The 22,501-nt window shown below is 36.0% G+C and overlaps 3 protein-coding genes and 1 non-coding gene across 4 annotated transcripts; 2 read left to right on the forward strand and 2 right to left on the reverse strand.

Moving 5' to 3' along the window:
* Positions 1 to 324: 324 nt before the first annotated feature.
* Positions 325 to 6,287, forward strand: LOC132181332 (uncharacterized). Its single transcript, XM_059594510.1, has 3 exons — positions 325 to 809; positions 4,424 to 4,575; positions 5,324 to 6,287. The coding sequence occupies exons 1-3, from the start codon at positions 584 to 586 to the stop codon at positions 5,999 to 6,001; spliced, it is 1,056 nt and encodes a 351-aa protein (XP_059450493.1). The 5' UTR covers positions 325 to 583; the 3' UTR covers positions 6,002 to 6,287.
* Positions 6,288 to 6,902: 615 nt separating this feature from the next.
* On the reverse strand, positions 6,903 to 13,784 carry LOC132181092 (probable serine/threonine-protein kinase At1g09600). Its single transcript, XM_059594157.1, has 8 exons — positions 13,302 to 13,784; positions 12,543 to 12,827; positions 11,579 to 11,896; positions 11,116 to 11,343; positions 10,889 to 10,989; positions 8,732 to 8,837; positions 8,395 to 8,634; positions 6,903 to 7,377 (listed from the first exon to the last, which is right to left on the reverse strand). The coding sequence occupies exons 1-8, from the start codon at positions 13,728 to 13,730 to the stop codon at positions 7,198 to 7,200; spliced, it is 1,887 nt and encodes a 628-aa protein (XP_059450140.1). The 5' UTR covers positions 13,731 to 13,784; the 3' UTR covers positions 6,903 to 7,197.
* Positions 13,785 to 17,429: 3,645 nt separating this feature from the next.
* LOC132182555 (11-beta-hydroxysteroid dehydrogenase B) lies at positions 17,430 to 21,053 on the forward strand. Its single transcript, XM_059595835.1, has 6 exons — positions 17,430 to 17,716; positions 17,914 to 18,106; positions 18,898 to 18,983; positions 19,125 to 19,256; positions 19,922 to 20,086; positions 20,539 to 21,053. The coding sequence occupies exons 1-6, from the start codon at positions 17,534 to 17,536 to the stop codon at positions 20,875 to 20,877; spliced, it is 1,098 nt and encodes a 365-aa protein (XP_059451818.1). The 5' UTR covers positions 17,430 to 17,533; the 3' UTR covers positions 20,878 to 21,053.
* On the reverse strand, positions 18,216 to 18,289 carry TRNAN-GUU (transfer RNA asparagine (anticodon GUU)). The gene has a single exon. It is a non-coding gene; the product is annotated as a tRNA-Asn (tRNA).
* Positions 21,054 to 22,501: the final 1,448 nt, after the last annotated feature.

Below are 22,501 nucleotides of genomic sequence, written 5' to 3' on the forward strand. Positions count from 1 at the left end.
TCAGAATTACAATCCGCCCTAAAACGAGGTAAACAAATAGTGATTTTTCACATAACTGTCGTTTTACACCCACTATCGGATAAAAAAAAAAAAAAAAAGTCGAATTGAAAGATGATAAAAAAAAAAAAACACACACACACACACACAAAAAGAAAATAAAGAAAGAAAGACAGACTTGGTCTTGGAGTGTAGCGTGGGATAATTAGTTACCCGTTACTGACTCAGTGTTTACCCGCCGGCGCAAATTTCTGCTATGCACACGAAGCATTGCTAACGTGCGCCCACGCTGCGCACTTTTTAATAAAGGAGCACACTCAAACTCGTCAGTATCCCCCATACAGACTCGCACTACACAATCCGGTTAAAATAGGCATATTCTCTGTTTCTCTCGTTTTCCCCTCTCTCTCTCTCTCTCTCTCTCTGTGTTTGTGTTTTGTTTCTTTTATATATATATATATATCCGTTACAGGATTTCTCACCCTTCTTTTTCTTTCCCATCGTTTCCAACGTGAGAGAGAGAGAGAGAGAGAGAGTCCGGGAAAATTTGAGTCCATTTTTCCAGGAAAATCGTTGTGGAGGAGGGATGGATCTGTGGGCCGTGCACGTCAAGAACTCCACCCAAACCCCTCTCTTGCTCAGAAGCTCGTTTCCCAAGAAACCCATTTCCTCTTGCCTCGGAAGAAAAGCCAATTCCTCTTGCAGAGTTGAGGATTGCGGGGTCTTTGAGATCAGGGTTTTGAGGAGGCGCAGGGCTTGCTCTTCTTCTTTGGTTGTCAGAGCTATGGCGAAGAAGAATCACGATAATTCCGGTATGCGGGGGTTTTTTTTTTTCCTTCAATATTTTGCAGCGCTGGAGTTCCCGTGCAATTTTGTGGATTTCGTTTCCTGGGATTCTCGGATTTTGGTGTCATTTCTGGCTTTGATTCGGTTTGATCTGTGTGTGTGTTTGTAGCTTGGTTGGTCTTATGGTGTCTGATTTTTGTTTGACATTTCTAAGGTTGACTTTTAGTTCTGTCTGGTTGCTTACTTTGGAAGATAGAAGTGGTAATTAATGTTAAAGACCCATAAGCCATAAAGTAGAGTACTTGCAAAGTCTGAGTTTTATGTTTGAAAGGAGCCCGACAACAAACGTTGCCTTTTGGGTGTCAGAGGGAGTGTGAGCTAGAAGAAAATGCCACTGGAACTGTTTCTGCACGCGAGATCATTCACAAAAAGAAGTCGTTCAATTTTGCAAGAGGCAGTAGGATGATATGGGAACACAATAATTCCTTTTGGTTGTTAAATATAAGAGCCAATGATTATATTGGTTTGACGATTAAGATGTTAGCAGACAAATTTGGTGGTTTATTACTAAGGTTTAAGTGTTATAGATATAGAATACGATACAAATGTTACATTTTTTGAATATTGAGTATGTATTTAGCATTGAGGATTGATGAGAAGGTGGAAGGTTTTTTTTTGAATCCCTTGGGGTGGAAAATTCATTTATTTGCGGCAGAAAAAGTCTGATTCAGATGTTCCAAATTGCCCGAAATAAACATGTCCAGGTTGAATGGTTAGCCAGATATATTAGTTTAACTTAACCTGAGAGAATGAGAGTTGAATATTGTACTACATGGTCAAGCTCCTCGTCATTTCTACTTTCTTTCATTTTTATTTTTTTTAATTTATAAGGGTTAATGTTTAATGTGTAGACATGATGTTTTATAGGGGCAAATGACGGAACATGGTTTTGCTCTGTATTCCTGAAGCAGAAGGGATAGTTGTAGATTGCTTTTTTCAATTGCCCAAAAGAACTTGACATGATAGTATTTAGACATTTGAAAGCCACGGATTACAGTTTACTCAATTTGGATGATTTGAGTTTTAAGAATCAAAACTCATTTAAACTTGTTTTTATTGGGTTAGTGTATTTGTGTATATACACACATGTATATTTATATACACGTGTGTGGATGTTTAGTCTGATCTCAAAAGGTGTAGAGAAGTTGATTTTGGGTGTATTTTGAAACTTGTTATCTGCTTTTTATAGATTTCTTCAATCTCATTGCCAAATGTCCAAAAGGCTGGATTTGAGAGTTTCTATAATATGAAGAGGCAACTGATATTCTGTGTGACATCAATGCAAAAGGTTTTGCTTTCCTAGCTTTTATGTCTATATAAAGGCCCTTTGTAGTAGGCTGTGACTTGTGCCACTTTCTTGCATCGGCTTCTAGATAGTTAGCTCATCATACTTTTCTTCACATAGCTTATAGCTTGGCTTTACTTGAAGCATTTTTGTATATGAGACCTATTTTAACAAATCAATTGGTAATTCTTCCCTACCCTGGACTTCTCTTCATCCTTTGTATTCGTATGTGATTGACGAGATTGGAAAAGCTGGTTTCTAAAGGCAATTTTGATTACAAATGAATGCACAAACAAATATAATCAATAATATTCAGAAGATGCAGTGAGCCATCAATTGGGTAAGATTTTGAGTAACCATCTCAAAAGAGGGACCAGAACTTCCTCTATCATTTGGGAAGAAAGGCTTTAGAATGAAATGAAGAAAAAAGCTCTGCTTGTATTTTCTCTAATAGTCATGTGATATTTATAGGTGGAGCTTTCATAAGATTGTTTTGTGTCTATATAAGCAATCTGCTCCTGTGCTCCCCCTGGTTGGGTCTTCCATATAGCATCACATTTTTGTTGTTATATTGCACAGTTTTGTCTTCTTGTTGTCCTTGTGGCACCTTGTGCATGAATCCTATTACATGCAGTCAGTGGTGATTCTTGCATATGACTAAACAATCTTAGCCATCTTTCTCAGACTTATTAACTATCAATGCTACTTTGCTTATCATCAATGTGTTCATGTCTTATATTTTATTTTTTTATGTAGTCTGACTTATCCTTGTTAAAAAACTTTACTTGAGTTACAATTATTGACCTTCCTTTCTTCATTGCTAATATTATATATCATAAAGCATGTTCGGATTTATGGATGCTTTTAATCTTTTCTTTCTTTTAGTAGGTATTAAATCAATCACTCTGTATTTGGAAACACTTCTCTACATGATTTCAATTACCATAATTATGTTGGGGGTATTTATCAATAATCCTTTCTTAGAAATAATTTACGCAAGCTCTTGCTGTCTCGTTTGGGTTATCTTCTGTTCGTTTGGAGCCTCATGTGTATATTGACTGTGTACTTAGGACGCCTTACGCATTTTCTACTAAATTTTACACGACTTATCAAAAAAATTACGCAAGCTCTTGCTCATCTTCTAATACTATTTTCTTATTTTTTTTTCGGCCTCGTTTTGTATGGATTTTCTTTAGTATACAAGTTTAGCTTAAAATCTAACAGTAAGTTAGACTTGCAAATACAAGTTTTGTAACTGCACGGTTAGCAAACAGCACATACCAGGGACCTCATCTGGTAAATCCTCAGCAACTAATAAAAAATGTTGGGGCTTCATATAACCCTTGTTGTAAGCTTATTGTGAATGGAAGCTCTCCTTCTCTCCTCTAGTTGTTCACATGGTAGTAATAGTCTATTATAAACGTCCTTGATCATGTTGATATATTTGGTTGTTACTTCTTCAATGGTCAACATCATTGTTCTGTGGGGATCATATCTAGAGTTTTTGTATTATATGTTTCAAAGCATTTATGGTTTTTGTTTTCTCCCTAAATGTTTCTGTCTTCCCAAGTAGGAATGCTAATGTCTTGGTTAATAGCAACAGCGCATATTTTTATTTTGAAAATGCTTAATGGTCACTCGATGCAGATGCAAATCATTGTTCCATGATCTTTTTAACCCATTTATTTCATTTTTAATATGTTCATTAATTAAATAAATTCTGCTTTCTGAAAGATAATTCTTTTTCCAATGAAAACAATTATGTGCTCCACCACTTTGGAAAGAAGATGTGTTTTGGTCACCAAATGAGAATTTGACATGTTAGTGTTTGGTTGTTACATTGGCATGCTAGATAATGACTCCAATTAAAACTGTATGCCTAGGCCTTGCTTGAGTTCTGTATTATCAAGGCAATACATCCAGCTTGCACCAGAGGATTTATGTTGTTTTTTTCTCATCAGTGACAAATTCCATGTGCAAAGATATGATTGAGAGAGCTTGAACAATGATCGAGGATAATTAAAGTTTGGCTTTTTTTTTTTCTTTTTTTTTTTTTCTGCTTGTTCTTAAGAATTCATTCAAGGTTTTCGACTTTGGAAATCAGAATGTGTTTTTCTTCAATGCTAAAAGGAACTTTATTGTAATGGTGTTAGATGTTAACTGTCATTTGGTATGGAGTCTCATTGAATATGGAGTAGGATCGGACCTATTTCTGTTGTTTTAAAACTTCTAATTGAGTATAAAATGTGCAAATAAATAAAAATTTATTTTTGTATCTTCATGGAATGAATACAGGAAATGGTGATCGATCTATTCCAGAAGGAGATGGCATGAAAAAGAATAATTCTTCTGATGGAAACAAATCCAATGATACTGCTTCCAACAAATCTCAACGTATAAAATTGGACTGGAGAGAGTTCAGAGCTAATCTATTTGCTCGGGAGCAGGTGATGTATTGCTTTCATGAACGACTTATATTGTATAGCTGTTGCCTACCTAGAATGAAAGGTATCGTGTGTAAAGTCCTAAAGGTATTATGTGTTTTATTCAATGCAGTATGCTAGTATTAAGGTGGTGAGATAAGAGCTTTTTAGAAGTGCCAATCTGTGTATTTGATTGGTTCCTATATGTCATGGGTTTGTCTGGTTTATTGGTAATAATCACAGCCTTCCAGATGAGGGTAGGGGGATATTTGGAAAGTTTGTGAAAGATTTTCTGACATGACCTATGAGCTGGTACTGTGCTGGGTTGTTGGGTCAATACTTACCTGCTTATAGTTGTATTTGTCTGGGGTTTGTTCAGTCATGCTGCCTGGTGCAAATCAACCTGTTTACAATTGTGATGTGCACGGGTTACAAAGTTAATAAATGAGGTTGAACTCTAAGGTGCTTATTTTGGGAGATATCAGTTCCTCCTTTAGTTCTCCTTTTTGCCAATGCATTTGAAATACTTTCCATGTCTAAGATGTGGAATGCTGGTATCAGTAACAAGCAATGACAAGGATAGTTGAAAATCATGTTCCATTTTCCTGCTTATAGTTGTATTTGTCTGGGGTTTTTTTAAACAGACTCTTTTCTCGGAATGCCCCTCAATGTAATATATCTTATACCTATCAAAAAAAAATAAAGCTGTAAAATTTACTCTTGTATTTTTCCTAGAATTTAAAATTTATACTTTGAATGATTATTTTTGCAGGCAGAAAAGGTAGAGACTGATACTCACAACGAGGGCGTGAAACCCCACGAGTCCAAATCGCTTGGCCTTAAATGGGCTCATCCTATTCCAGTACCTGAGACTGGCTGTGTCCTTGTTGCCACAGAAAAACTTGATGGAGTCCGAACCTTTGAAAGAACTGTTGTTCTCCTTCTCAGATCTGGAACCAGACACCCACAAGAAGGCCCATTTGGTGTTGTCATCAACCGCCCTCTTCACAAAAAGATTAAACACATGAAACCCACTAATCTTGATCTTGCAACCACTTTTTCTGATTGTTCATTGCATTTTGGCGGGCCTCTTGAAGCGAGCATGTTCTTGTTGAAAACCGGGGAAAAACCAAAGCTTCCTGGGTTTGAAGAGGTGATCCCTGGCCTGTGCTTTGGTGCTCGAAACAGTTTGGATGAGGCTGCAGGGCTGGTAAAGAAGGGTGTTCTTAAGCCTCAGGATTTCAGATTCTTTGTTGGTTATGCCGGCTGGCAACTGGATCAATTGAGGGACGAGATTGAATCCGATTACTGGTATGTGGCGGCTTGCAGCTCAAATTTGATTAGTGGGGGTTTATCAGACTCTTCATCAGAGGGTTTGTGGGAGGAGATTTTGCAGCTAATGGGTGGTCACTACTCAGAATTGAGCCGGAAGCCTAAGCAAGATATGTAGTTATTAGATGAGCCTATGGATATGCTTACTAAATAAAAACCAAAACCCATCCAACAGTTGAAGCGGATCATGCAATCGAAGTACAAGTAAAGCCAATTGTACAGAAAGCTCTCTGGCATCTGATCAGTAGATCTTCCTTGTGTTTCTTTACGCTTTTTCTTTTCTTTGTTTTATTTAATTTTATTTCTAATCAGAGAACCTTGAAATATATGGTTTTGTATGTAATGACACTCTTTAGGTTACGCCTTTGATAAGAAGTTAAGCAATTAGAAATCGCATTTTTATAGTCATGCATTTTATTTTTTTTGTAATTGCTCAAATCTGAATCAGCTGCAGTCACCATGAGAGAATACTTGTTCGAAAAGTTTAGCCTAGAATTTAGAAAGAAAGCCTGGATGATTGTCATTTTCTTTGTTTTTAATAACTCAGTCATGATTCAATGGGTTTTTTTTTTTTTTTTTTTTTTTGGTGTTTTGTTTGTTTGTTTAAGCAAAAGGGGGAAGGGGGAAAGGATTACAAAGGGGGTCTCTCCCAGTCATGATTCAATGGGTTAGCTGCACTTCAATGGTTCTTTTCTCACAAAGGTTCTGTTTTATGATTCCTAGTATCTTTAAATTATTTCCCAATATTGATTACTAATTATTTCCCAATATCTTTAAATGTTTTCCCTTGGACCCTTTCAACTATTAATTACTAATTATTGATAAGCAACAAAACGTAAATTAAGATCTAAGATATTATTACTTGTCAAAAACCAGTAACTAATGCCTTAAATTGTTGCAAGCTTAGCAAAATGACTAAAGCTCGACAGAAAGATTGTGTATCTTTCCATCTTGTAAGTACAACAACAAAAAAACACTAGATACAAAATGAATATATACCGACTTCCACTGAACAAAACCTTTCCACTATACAAAGCAACCGCCTTCCCATCCTGTCCAAGCAATGAAAGAAATGCCCAGACCCTTCCAAACCATCTTGAATGACTTCTTTTCTTTCTCTTCTTCTTTCTTCTTTTTCCTCTGCAACATTCTAGGTTAAACCTTAGTGGCATATTATATCTATCAATATGTGGTGATTATGAAAGTAGTTTCCTACTGGTTTGCAAGTTGCATTCACTGGTCAGCTGAACAACTAGGTCATACATACAGAATCCCTACCCACCAAGGCACATGAGTTTCATATTTTGAGGATCATCAGACATTTCTTGAATGGCAATTATCATAGTTTTTATTGGTCCTGGTCTTGTCAAGGCGCGCTTTACGGACAGCCTGTTGTATTTGTCTCTCATGCTCTTTGAGCATGTCTTCAAGGTTTCCCCCCGGGGGCATCAATGGTCCAGAGTAGTGGATTCTGTTCTTCTTTGGTACATATCCCTGCAATTAAAGAAGGAGAGGAAGTATTGTTAAATACTCGGGAATAAGTGAACATCACCAAATTAATGTACAACAGGAAGCAGTAATTTGAAAAGAACATACAAAAGAGTAAAATAAACAATATTGGAAAACAATCTTCAGCAGGTTAAATAAAATGTGACGTGTGTTAAATATGTATGTCTAGCATGTTTATAATCATCATCATAATAAGTCATTTGGAAAGCACGCCAAACAATAGAACTAAATAAGCAGCTTGAACAACACAAAATCTCAAAGAACTTTGGTTCAAATCCCATCAATAATGAATGGGGTTCAAAAGTCAATTATACTTCTGTATTTCCCTTGTCTTTCTTCTGTTTGCTCTCTCCTCTCAATAAAATCTAATTTTATATCAATCCATCTCTATTACTAAATTGATATTGCCCTCTTAGGATGCTCCATTGATTGAGAATATTCATCATGAAGGGGTAATAATGTCTTAATATACTTTAATCAATTTACTAAATTTTTATCTAATGCTTCATGAAAGGGAAGAACATGATTTCGTTTCCTGTAATGCTCACATTAACTTTCAATCACTGCATAATATGTACGCAGTAAAAAGGAAAAAAAAAAAGGATATGAGAAAAGCCCTAAGTTCATATTCCTAACCTTTGCATGTCTCTCATGGGTAAGATAAATAGTTATTTGCTGCAGTAGAGGTAATGAAAGGTCAACACATTGAATGGAAGATGCATACAAACATCTAACAGTGTTATCTTAAAAAGAAATTAGTAAATCGTCAAAATATTGAGAAAATTCGTTAACTGCATAAGGCACCACAATTTCAAAAAAATGGAATGTTGTCATACGTAGTTTTTTTTTTTTTTTGGATGAATAATAATTTATCAGTAGAAGAGGAAAGCTACTGAATTCTTATTATAGTCCCGTTTAGGTTTCAGGTCCACAGTTTTTACTTGTGAGAAAAAGTAAACTTAAGAAGGGGATGTGAGCAGAAAGAGTTAGTTGATTATTTACCACTCCAGGATCTTTTCCAGGGACTGCCTGAGGTATGTGAGACTTCTGCACCTGTGACTCTCCACTGTTTCTTGCAGGGGCTGCCGTCTTATTCCATGATGATCCTACTGCACAGGGGTGCACCATTGAACTAGAACTAGAGAGGCCATTCTGCCTCCCTCCTCTAGGCGGCTCCATCAGGAAACCAGACCCACCATCCTCCAGGGGATCGTACTTATGACTCGAGGCTTTGGGATTTGACTGTCCCTTCCATGTTTAAGTTAGCCATGTGAGTGAAGGCTAAAGAAATGAAAAGTACAAGAATAATGAATAGGCGTCTTTCAACCTCAAAAAGTACCTTCAAAGAAATATCTCCCTGGCCATTGAATTCTGGTGTTGGCACTGCATTGGTACCCCTTCGAACAGATTGAGGACCATGTCCTTTTACAGTTGCAGCTTTCCGCCTGAATTTTTTAAAATAAATAAAAAATAAACAAACAAAATTGCATTAGTGCAATGCCCAAAAAAAATTTGAAGGCAGCACCCTCTGGAAATTTTAATAAAACGTATGGAAAAAGATTGTCATTCAAGCTGTGGAAAATGTTGCATTTGAGGCTTCTATGCAAATAACGTCTCCAAGCCAAAGCCACATATATGGTGCCAAGCAGCTTTAAAAATATGGTCTTGTACAAGTTTCAAAACACCTTTTTCTATTTGTTTCTTCGCATTTTTATATGCAGGAGCTAACTCTTTTGGGACAATGCAGTATACAACAATACTGAAGTTTCAGTTACACCTATTTGATACACTGGCTAATGCACCCAACGGCACAACATTTTACTTGGATATATGAGGAGAGAAAGATATACCTTCTAATAGTAATAAAAATGCAATATTTACAATAGGCAGCTCATTGCAGTTCTTATATAACAAGTATATGAGATAGCGTATACGACCCTAAATTCCAATTTTAAGTAATCGTGGCACATGGAGAGAACCAAATAGAGATATTAAAGAACATAAACCAATTCAAAAAAAATTATTAGAGAAACTTATGGCTAGAAAGTACAATAAACAGAAAAATCATCATTAGGCTTAATGGGATGTGTTAATCTATGATGGCGACTCATCTACCAGCACCAGGTGGGGACACATTTTGCTGGTTAGGTGCTAGAATGTTATCAGCATATTACAGAAGCTGGCAAATCTTTGTGTTTAGACAATGCTAGAACCCTTAATTTTAAGGTCCCCAAGTAACATTGTCAGACTCAAGTATAAGATTTGATGAACTTAAGGTAAAAATACACTTAACCCCACAAACTTACGTCAGTTTATACCTCCAAACTTTAAAAAAGTGACACTTAGCTCCCTCCAATTACCACTCTGTTATGGTTAACAAAAACCTTCATTAGCATTTTCCATCAAATTGGACATAAATTGTGTCAAGTGACCTGCACATGACTTTTTTGGTCAAAACATCCCCAAAATGCCCCTTTAGCTAAAATTGCTTTGCCAAAATTTCCTCAAAAAATTATTCACAAAACCCCTGAAGGTGTGGCTGAACCACTCCATAAGCTATGGGGTGAGGGTGGTTCGGCCACCCCAGAAATGAAAAGGTGTGGGGGTGGTTCAACCACCTCTGAAAAAGGAAAGAGGGTTTGTGGGGTTGGTTCAACCACCCCAAAAAAGGAAAGAGGGTGGCCAAACCACCCCCAAAAGGCTGTAGGGGTGGTTCAGCAAATGGAAATGGGATGGCCGAACCAATTCCATAGTCGATTACCTCAGAAAGAAAAGGGTGGCCCTGAAATTGTAAAAAGAGGTGGTCAAACCATCCCATAGGCTGTGGGGGCAGTTTATCCACACTTGGAAATGGAAAGGAGGGTGGCCAAACCGCACCCACAGCCTATTGGGGTGGTTTGGTTTCGTTTAGGGCCATTTAGGGCCATTTTGGAAAGTTTTAAGTAAAAAAAATTCATGATGGTCAACGAGACAGATTTTCTATCCAATTTGACATAAAATACTAACAGAGGGTGTTTATTGTAACAGGAGTGGTAATTGGAGGGTGTCGAGCGTCACTTTGTAAAGTTTGGAGGTATAAGTGCCAGGGTGGTGTAAGTTTGGGGGGCTAAACGTATTTTTCCCTAAATTTTAATTACTACATCCCATAAAAATTGTTCACTTTGGAAAAGCATATTTAAGAAAGGTATCATTTTTAGTAGATTCTTTTACTTGTAAAAGAAGACAGTATCACAATGCATATGATGACAGAAGTTAAAAGGTTCTTTGTATTTTTAGAGTGGACCAAAATTATGACATAGACAAACTAGTTGTAGACTATTTTAAGATGGGAGTAGTTGATATTTTACAAGTCACTCCTACTACAATTTGAGAGAGTATGTTCATCTTAGTGAAGTAATGGAATTAAGTCACCGCTTGAGCTATTCATGGATGAAAGAATCAAACATTTTCTTTCTGTATCTAAGAGAGAGAGAGATGATGCCCTCAAATAGCATACCTTCTTGCTTCCTCATCTCGAAGCTTGGCATCGAACTCCTTGCTTGGAGGATATTTCGGTAAACTTGATGGGTCACAGGGTAGGGGCTTTGCTGTGAAGAACTGGTATGGAAAAAATAAAACCATAAATGTATATCCAATAATTCCAACACAATTATAAATGAGGTTAGGATAATATCCCAAGTAAGACATAAGGTCTAAGAGTTACAAAGGGAAACTCAAATTTACCTCACTTCTAAGTGCAGAAGCAGCTGATCCTCGATTATCTGGTTCTACTGAAAGGAGTTTATCAACAAGAGCCAAAGCCGAAGAAGGAATGTCTTTGAACGTCTCAAAAACGTTACGCTTGTAAGGGTGTTGAGGTTTGAAACTAGTTGCATGAGGCAATCTTGATCTCTGCCAATAGTCCTCAGAGGGCGATCCACAAAGCTTAAAAATCTTATGCATTTGTTCCACCTGGTAATAGTCAGGATTTTGTGGACAACTAGTTAAAAAAAAATTATAAGTAGAAATGATACGCATTTGTGAATACTACTATATTGACACAAGTTCTGTAAGACCAGAGAAAACTCTGATTAGGAGGCATATGGCTACATATAGTAGGAAATCATAATGAGCATAGACAATGACGTTCCTTACACCTTACGAAGTATGTGTAAGATTCAACTAATGTAATCAATAAGGAGATTACCTCCGTTCTTCCAGGCATAATAGGCTTCCCAGCAAACAGTTCTGCAAGGATGCAACCAGTGCTCCACAAATCAATAGCAGCTCCATATTCCGTAGCACCAAGCAAAAGTTCAGGTGCTCTATACCACAGAGTTACCACTCGACTAGTCAATGGCTGCTTTTGATCAGGCTCAAAAAAGTTGGCCAGACCAAAGTCTCCAATCTTAAGAACTCCATTATCGTCAATCAGAAGATTCGAACCCTTGATGTCTCGGTGCAAGATACCACGACTATGGCAGTGCTCAAGGCCACAAAGCAATTGTTGCATATAACATTTAATCTGCAAGCCCGTCACACAAATACATTTTAGACTAGCATTATTGCAAGCAAAGGAATGTGCAACTTAAATGGAATAAGTGAGAGTAAAATTTATTTCAATCTTTTCCAGATAAGAAAATTGCAGACCACAAAGTAAGTGCACCAGTAGGGATGCCAAGTCCATATAAAATTCCAGCTTTGGGTATTGATTGAAAAAGTGGTTCCACTCATTTCTTTGGGCAGCCAAAAATGACTTTAGTCCATCAAAACAAGGTCATGTTGATCACAGTGAAACACATGCCTGGGCAGAATAAATCAAATCAAAACAACAATATGGCTTTGTAGATTCTTCTGGTTGTCCATTTCCACTGGTGTTCTTGCTCTTTTTCTTCTACTTTCTTCTTCTTCTTCTTTTTTTATTTTTTATTTTTTTTTAAAGTAAATTCATCTAACGCTTTTTAATTGTTGAAATAGAGATGGGAAATGCTTTTAATGAACCATGAAATGTCTATGATTAAATGCTTGGTAAATTACAGTCCCCTGGTGCATCTGGTAAGTCCACCCAATATCTTTACTTTTTTCGGCCTGAACACCCAATGCATTGAGAAATCATACTCAAAATGGATACGCTTCAAACTTTTAAAAGTGAAAGCTAGAAGAGAAGGTACCTGTGGTTCAGTAAATGTGATGCTACGTGTTGCTGCAAGCCCAGCAAGGTCATGTTCCATGTACTCAAAGACAAGGTACAAGCTGCTTGAAATTCTTGAAGTGACTAATCCCTCAAGCTTCATAACATTTGGATGGTCAAGTTTACGCAGAATATGGATTTCTCTAGCCATAAAACGGACACTTTCTGGATCCATATTTACAAATCGAACTTTCTTCATTGCAACAATTTTTCCAGTTTCAAGGTCACAAGCCTTATATACACTGCTGTAAGTTCCTTGTCCAATCTGCATTAAAAGCACCCCATTTGAATATTAATATATAAGACTTTGAACGAGCATATAACTCTTTTTATCACGTTAATAAAAATAAATTTGTCCTCTTCTACTAATTTCGTTTTTCTTTCATAATTATCACATTATAACAGATATTATTCCTCAAAAATATCATGCAGTTCATAGAAAATAGTACAGATATATGATTAGTAAGTAGAACTTTTCAATCATAGTTCTTGGTTTATATGATATTTGTGATGCTAAAATCTGTTTTAAGTGTGAGCATAACATTGTACTTCTCCATAATATAGCTAAAGATATTTAATAATTGCAGGGGCACAGAGAAGTTGATCAAACACCATTACAACACCATTCTTTCAGAGCAAAAAAGAAAGCTATATCTAGAAAAGAAAAGAAACGAAACGATCACATATCAGCAACATAATCAAAAAAGGGAAGACATTGTAATATGTAAAGAGAACTAACTTTGTCTAACTTCTGGAAAGACTCTGCCCGTCGAGGCAACAACCCTTTGATGGCTTCTCCTGCAACTGAAGTTAACCAAGACGGCCACCCGGCCGCAATTTGCTCTCCTTTGGCACCATTGGGCATGCTAATTATCCTAGACATTTCTGGGTGTTCTCTACTCGATCCCAAATCCATTGTTGCCCATCTCTGGTGATGGCCACTGGTTGGTTTTTGCACAACCATCCTTTTCTTCTCTTCATTGTCCTTTGCTGCATTGGCAGGCGCTTGTGAGGCCAATGAGCCATCAACCCGTCCAACCTCCACTACAAACTCTTGTCTCTTTGAGGGAGCAGGAGCCACCAATTGAACCGAAGACTTGTTGGGCTCCTTCTCTCTCTCATACTCATCAACTTTGTCAGGGGCTCCTTTGGAGCAAATGCAGCCCATATTCCCAGCTCGGAACGTTCTACAAATGAACAACAAGCCCCTTCGCAAAATCGCAACCATTAATTAAATGGCTACACCTACATTTTTCCCAGGGGGAGCTTCCAGTTTCAGCCAATCAACATTTCCTCAAATCTCAATCTGGGTGCTCAAAAATCAATTATACTCGATATGAAAACCGGCACCTTATGCTCTGCGTTCTGATTAACCTCAGGTTCCCAGAAACTTGGGACAAAAGAAAATTGCAGCACAAGCCCCAGAATTCTCTTGCAACTGGCAAAGTTTCGATATTTTTAAAGAAAATGTGGGTGTATGCGACAAAGAATGTTTCAGAAAAAATTGAAACTTTAAATTTTACAATAAAAAAATAATAATAATTAAAAAAAGAAAAAGAAAAAAAAAAAAAAAAAAAAGCGACAAACAAGAATACAATGTCAAAATTAGACAATGGAAACAACCAGACCAGAAAACCCTGCACTGAACATGAAAAATATTAAAATGTGAAAAAGAAAAAGAAAACAAATGTTCTTAATGCAGGTGTTTCCGGTACTTGAACGATGAATTAAAAGTGTTCAAGTTAATTGGAAGGAAACAGAGGACATGGATGGAAAATCCAAAAAAAAAAATGAAAAAAAAAAATTATGGGTATTGGAGATTGGTCTGATTTGCAATGTGGGTCACGAGAGAGATTTGCGGGAGTGGGTTGAGCCTAAAAATGCGAAAGAACGATGGTTTCGGGAGTTGACAGCTTGGTGGCTGTTTGGCTGACCCAGTTCTCTCTTTCTCTCTCGAGAAAGGGAGAGAGAAAGGGCTTGAGAGAACATGGATTTTATCTATTTAAAGGAGAAAACAATCAAGAAATGGGAATGTTTTGATTCTGGTAGAGCCGCACAGAAACAGGGGAGAGTGGGAGGAGAATAGTACGACCGCTTTCCAAACAGATTTTGCAGATGTGCGACGCACTTCTATTTCTAGTTTTCCCTTTCCACCTCATCTTTTTATTTATTTATATATTTTTTTATTTTTTAATTCCATGAACTAAGATGAGTTGGGACCACGCCTTTGTTTTTTTTTTTTTCTTTTTTTTTTTGGGTCTGTTTAACACATTTATGTCTACTATTTAAAAAGAAACAATGAAAACAGCACAAAAAAAAAAAAAAATTAACACTCAAAGAATATTGAGTAACATTTTTCTTTCTCGGCTGGGTTTAGCAAGTACATGGGCAGAACCCCTCCAAGCCAAGGGGTGGTAAAAAAAAAATACATTTAAAAATTAACTTTTACTCTCCCAAAACTAAATATTTTTGTTCTGCTCTTGGCATAACAACCTTAGCCCTTGGGCCCTAAGGTGGTCAGACAAAAAATTTCTTTCAAAAAAAAAAATTATTAATTTTTATAAAATAGACCTTAAAAATTATTTTTATCCACAATATTTAAAAAAAAAAAATTTGCTCCCTCAAATTAAGACTTTTAGTTCCGCCACAAGCAAGTACACCAACTTTGAAAGTAAATGAGGAATAATTAATTGTTGATTTTAATGAAAAAAAAAAAATGTATATGAAGGTTGAGGAAAAGGAGAAGTGTTAGGTCCTCAAGAGGTAGTTTAATTGGTTGAGATCACGTCTATTGAAGTGAATGTCACTAGTATGAATTTTTCTCCTCCTCTTATGCGAACATGTCAAAAAAAAAGAAGGAAAAGTGCTAGAAAGCCAAAGAGAATGAGCCAGAATTCTTTCCAAATTGACGTGGCAAAAATTTTAAAATGAAAAAAAAAAAAATTAAATTTAAAATTCTTGTCACGCCAATTTAGAAAGAATTATGGCTCCTACTCTTTGGCTCTCTAGCATTTCTCAAAGCAAAGATTAGTTAAGAAATATAAAATATAAAATCGTACACAAATAAAATAAAGGGTCAATAACCTTTTTGGTATCTGAGTTTTAATGTTTTTATTTTTCTTCCTTAGATTTTAAAACATGACAAATTTAGTACTTCAGATTTTGGAAAAGACCGAATCACCACCTCCATTAATTTTCATCAATCCCCCACTAACGAAAGTCCACATCATCGCCACATAATCACGTAATATCACGACACGTGTCCACCTTAAAAAAATAATAAATAAATAAATAAATGGTAAATCCACGTGGGTATAAGATTAAACTTAAACAAAAAAAAATTGAAAGAGGAATGATAGGGACCCAACTTTTTTGCCCAACAAAAGTCCAACTTTTGCCTTATTTATTTTTTAAAAATAAAATAAAATAAAAAATGAAAAAAAATGTTTGAAGCAACCCTATCTATTTTTTGTCTTTCTTTTATTTGGTATTTTTAAAAAAATGAAAATTGGTATTTTTTTTCATAATAATGTCATTTTTTTCAAGAAAATGTCATTATTATGAAGAAAAATACTATTTTTCATTTTTTAAAAAATACTAAATAAAAGAAAGGCAAAAAATAGATAGGGTTGCTTCAGACATTTTTTCCATTTTTCATTTTGTTTTTTTTAGAAAAAAAATAAAGGGTAAAAGTTGGACTTTTGTTGGGCAAAAAAGTTGGGCCTTTAGCATTTCTCAAATTGAAATCCTTCATCTTCTCCAAAATCTCTCCCCCCACTTCCATTATCCCAACAAAATCCTCCAAAGGACCAAACCCAAGAAACCATCTCCGTCGAAATCCAATGCCTCAACTGCAACCTGGGCTTCCTGCAAGAACAGATCTCCACCGCCCAGGAGACCCAGCCGATGCCCAAGTCTGAAGCTGATATTTTCCCATCACCATCTTCGTCGAAGCATTGGAAAACACGCTCAAAGTCTTATCTTTTCCTCATTAAACTGTTGAAAATGAATTGGGTGATTGCTTGTTTTGCAAGACGGATCAATTTGCTCTCTTGGGTAGCTGCAGAACATTGTTGTAGCCATGCTTATATACCCTTTGAGGCTGCGTAGCTCAGAAAGTGAGAACCATCTATGAACTTGCTGTGAGTTTTCGATGCATATGAAGAAGTATTCAAAACGAAGAAAGCAATTAAGAGGAGGAATCCCGTGGTATTTGGGGCATCTATTGCTTAGAGAGTCTTGAGAAAATAGTATGGAAAGCATCAAAGGAATGGACGGAGAAACAGAGGAGAGAGGGGCAAATTATTTCAATTTTTTATTTAAGTTTAATGTTATACCCGCGTGGATTTACGTATAGTTTTTTTTTTTTTTTTTTTTTAAGGTGGACACGTGTTGAGATATTAGGTAATTATGTGGCAATGACGTGAACTTCCGTTAGTGGAGGATTGACAAAAATTAACGAACGTGATAATTCAGTCTTTTTTAAAATCTGAGATACTATATTTGTCATAAAACCTAGAAAAGAAAAAAAAAAAACATTAAAATCAAGTATTAAAAAAAGTTATTAACCCTAAAATAAATTATTAAAACTTTTATATATATATATAAACTGTAGCTTAATATTTCTTAAAATGTAAACAGATGGAGAGAGGGTAATTACTAAAGGGGACAGGTGTGGATAATAGGGGGTGTTGCAATGGACAAAAAGAGGCACAGAGTTGAGCAGAAATCATGCAGGAGAATCCAAAAAACACTCCATTCGTCATAACATGAGATTGCTCAACCAACACGTGTGCTTTGGGGCCTCTTGCATGTAATTTACGGTGTTGATCGGCTACCACTATATGTCAAACCCAACAGCTAGCCCTTCTTCCTTATCCGCATGATCTCTCTCTCATAACTCTACTTTTCTGTTCTTTTCTCTCTGGTTTCGATCTGAAGCAATTTTTTGGGTGAAATAGCTTTTTGGCGATGGATCTGTTTAACTCTGTCTTGAATTGGGTGGTGCCTCCGGCGAGCTTGGTGATGCTGGCCTTCGCATGGCCAACCCTGTGCTTTCTCAATGCTTGTGAGTGGCTTTACAAGTCCTTTAATAGTGAAAATATGGAAGATAAAGTGGTTATTATCACTGGAGCTTCCTCTGGGATAGGGGAGGTAATTCTCTTTCTTTCTTTTTTTCAAGTTTTGCATTTATATTTCCTTGATAAGTAAATTAAATTAATGACATACCCTTAATTTCTTTTTCTCTTTTTATTTATTGGTACGTAATTTTCTAAATCTAACACAGGTTGCAGAAAACAAGCTATTAATCTGACTGAATTTTACATGAAAAGTTGTGTTTTTGAATGCAGCAAATATCATATGAATATGCAAAGAGGGGAGCAAATCTTGTGTTGGTGGCAAGGAGAGAGAGTAGGCTGAGAGTGATCAGTGAGAATGCAACGTTCATGGGTGCAAGGCATGTCACAGTTATAGCTGCAGATGTTGTCAAGGAAGACGAATGTAGAAGATTCGTCAATGAAACAATAAACATCTATGGGCGTGGTATATTATATGTCGCTGATCATCACCCAATATATATATATATATATAGAGAGAGAGAGAGAGCTACTTTTTGCTTCATTTTATTAAAATGCTCCAAAAAAAAAAAAAGCGCTAGAAGGAGGGCTCGAACCTCCGACCTTGTGGTTAACAGCCACACGCTCTAGCCAACTGAGCTATTCCAGCTTCTTATTAAGATGCAGTGTTGATAATAATTGATACAAATTTTTCAATTATACGATTCTAAAATTTTGGTTTGAATAGATTTTGATCGTATTTCTATGAATTGCCTGATTTGTGTATTTGGGTTTTGGTCGATGTTGCCATATATAATATTGCTCAATCAATAAATTAAGAAGGCTTTCTTCACCATAGCCGTGGTTTAGTGGTCGATCTTAAGGAAATTCCCATGAAATTGGACACGTACTAAAATGTGAGTTCAACTCTTCGCAATAAAAAATCACTTACACAAATTTAATTAATATTAGTTGCCTTGAGAACTATTGATGTTTTGGTAGGGCTGCATGATCAGGTTATGGTTTAAGGGAACGCCTATTGTTCCCACAGTTTAGCCCCTATTCCCAATAGACATGTGTTACCACGATCACGACCCATGCTCCCTCCTGCCCATTTGCTTAGAAAAATAAATAAGGCTTTTAGTATAGGTGGATTAATAGTGGGAGTCGTAAGGATAATTGAATTGATAAATAAACTTGTGTTTTATACAAAAATTACTGTCGCATTCTCTTTTATCTATTTTTAACTACTTCATATTTTGACCTCAAATTCTGCAGTGGATCATCTTGTAAACACAGCAAGTCTGGGACATACTTTCTACTTCGAGGAAGCGACTGATACATCTGTGTTTCCACATTTGCTGGTAATAATTACACGTTCTAGCTAGCTTCTGTCTAATTAATAATATTAATCCTTCAAAGTATTAATTACTTTTAACAAAGTGTGTGCACTTTTGCTCTTAGTTGCCACTACAGTAATTAATTAACATTTTTGTGGCCTGCAGGACATAAATTTTTGGGGAAATATTTATCCAACATTTGTTGCTTTACCTTACCTGCACCAGAGCAATGGTCGAGTCATTGTTAATGCATCAGTGGAGAACTGGTTACCTCTGCCAAGAATGAGTTTGTATGCTGTGAGTATCATGAACCAAAGCATGGCTTTTATATATATATATTCTTTTTTCTTTTCTGTTGAGGATAATTAATTAGGTAGTTTTGCTCTCTATTTGAACACAACTTAAATATTATAAATTACAGTCATTGCCAATCACTAATTGGGTTAGATATAAGTTTGAATATTATACTTTTGATGGGCGTGTGGGTGTTTTATTACACATGTGAGGACAATTGGCAAGTTGGTGATGGATTAATTAATTAAGACTTGGTTGATTTCCATTGAGTATGAAAATTGAAGTCATATACCCCAGCTGGGCATTGAAGTTAGTTTCATGGTATTTGGTTTAATCAATAAAAAATAATATTTAATTAAAAGTAGAAAAATATTTAGAGAGTTTGATATTATTTAATGGTTTTAAAAAGTGGCTATATATACCTAGTTCAATGCTCTTAAAAATGTGGGATTAAGCGTGTGTTTCATATCAAAATGTATGCTTGCACACACAACACAACTCAACACGACAATATAATTGATGAGGCCAACATGATTTGTCCTTTTCATTGTCTCTTTTGTTTATGGCCACGTTTAAACTGTTTTCATCCCTGACTGGACGCCATTTAATTGCCTTAATCAGAGAGAGTTTATTGGCTTTCCTTTTCTTTCTGTGTTGTGAACCTCTAGGCTGCCAAGGCAGCTCTTGTAAACTTCTACGAGACACTGAGATTCGAAGTGAAAGATGACATTGGAGTTACAATCGCAACACATGGTTGGATTGGGAGTGAAATGACTGGAGGCAAGTTCATGCTAGAGGAGGGGGCTGAGATGCAATGGAAGGAAGAAAGAGAAGTAAGTTCTTTATCGATCATGCCTTTCAATTCATATATATATATATATAAATCATTTGAGGCACCATAATTAATTATCATATATGTGAATCGGAGGGATGGCTCAAGTGGTAAATCAGTTGGTCTTAGTACCTCATAAACAGAGGCCGAACCACTAAATTCCCCCACCCCCCCAATAAAATATATTTTTCTAGATGTTTTGTCCCCCCAACACATAAAACTCTAGTTCTGCCCCGGCCCAGCTCATGAAGCATCATGCATCTATTCAACTTCTTTGAGTGCAAACAATTTCTTAGGGCAAGCCCGTGGTTGAAAGCCTGAACTTTATCCAGTCCTTATGGGGGATGTTTTGCACGGTATCTTGAAATCTAATCAGGCATGTCCTGGTTATCTGTGCATAAAATAAAAAATAAAAAACAACCTTGCATATATAAATGTTTTTGTTTAATTTAGGTACATGTGAGTGGTGGATCAATGGAGGAGTATGCAAGGCTGATAGTATCTGGGGCATGCAAAGGAGAATCATACGTGAAGTTTCCAAGCTGGTATGATATATTCCTCCTCTACAGGTTTTTTGCACCAAATGTTCTGAATTGGACGCTGCGAATTCTTCTTTCCTCGCATGGCGCGAGGAAAACATCTCTGGTGGGCACGGGGAGGCCCCTGCAGCTGGAGTACTCTGCAAAGCCTCTAATTGAAGGCACCCCTCCCAGGAAACAGCTTCTTGCTAGTCCCACTCACTACTCCCAATTCTCCACTCCGCAGCAGCAGCAGCAGCTCAAATGGGAATGAAAAATGCTTTCACGTACAACCCCTACATCCTTGCATGCATGTACCTCGTACCTTCTATAAATAGATAATTCGGTTTTTTTATGCTGGAAATTTGTCACGTACAGATATTTCTATACTCTGTTTAATAAAAAAACATAAATGTCGGATGATGCCTAGCTAGCTCTTTCCGGATATTTGCTTCTCATGTGGTAGCTAGCTAGCTATACAGGTGCGGAACTATGGTGTGGGGGACGATTTTTTTTTTTTTTTTTTAGGGGAGATGGATAGACTTATATAATACAAAAGTATATAGATAGATATAATCTCTTTAATTATATGCATGATTGTGTGTGTTTATATCAAATAAAAGCATAGAAGTCTTACATTTAATTTCATGGCATCACAAACACACAATAGTATAAATAACTAGTAAAATAAACTAAAAATGTTTTATATACATTTGAGTGTATACTCTTTTTTTTCTATCAATTCCCTGAAGCTTCAAATAACAATGCCAAGAGTCGAGTCAAAACAATGGTAACTGATAGTTGGTTAAAAGTCACTTAAAGAACTCAAACTATTTAACTTTTTTTTTTACATATTCAATCAGAATTTTAAATCAATTAAATTGAGCTTCTGGTTAGAAGCGAAACAAAATGAATGAGGTATTTTAGGTTTTTTATGTTGAAAGAGGGGGTAAACTAGAAAAAATAAAATAAAAGGGGACACAATTTTTTTTTATTATTATTTTATTATTTTTTTTTTTTTTTAAAAAAAAAAAAGAACTAAAATGGGACAAAAATATTATTTTGGAAAGACAAACTTATAGAACTGGTATATTTTAAATAAATTTGTAAAAAATTTGGGGGGGACGAATGGCTGTAGATCCGCCCTTGGCTATATATATAACAAATTAGCAATTTATCCTAAAAATTTAAATTAATAAAAAGATAATAAACTTGATCATTGAATCTTACCTTCCCCAAATAACAAAACCCGATGACGTCAAAGAAGTCATATACCTGGATATTTATGAAGGGAACTTCTGATATTCAGCATAGAAATTTTATATTTCCGGATTTATATTACATATATAGATCAAATGATTGATAAGCTATCATCCAATGATTCCAAATCTGATGAATTTGGTACACATAATATCTTACATATATAGATCAAATGGTTGATAAGCTATCATCCAATGATTCCAACTGATGAATTTGGTACACATAATATATATATATAAATAATAGGGGTTTAATAAATGTGAAGACACTTGTGCTACACGTACATATACCACTTATTCAGGTTACAATTAAAATTGGGCCCAGTCTATGAAGCAGGAGCAAGTTCCGGGAGGCGGAATTTGTGTGTGGGCTCTACTTTTAACTTTTATATAGATTTTAATTATCGGGTCCATTAAGTTGGTCAAAGTTAGGGAGTCAACAAATTTAAACCACAGCTTTTAATCTTAATGGCTCAATGGATGAGGTGGACCAATCTGCAGCCTCAACTCTCAAGCCTGCATATCATTCACTGGTTCTCCACGCGGTCTACGGTCTACCACCGAGCAGAGGCTCTGTTCTAATTAATGAAAACTGCATTACAATATCTTTTTGAGACGACAAAAAGGTCAACAAGACTT

This window comes from Corylus avellana, chromosome ca5 (genome assembly GCF_901000735.1).
Source record: "Corylus avellana chromosome ca5, CavTom2PMs-1.0".
NCBI lineage: Eukaryota > Viridiplantae > Streptophyta > Magnoliopsida > Fagales > Betulaceae > Corylus > Corylus avellana.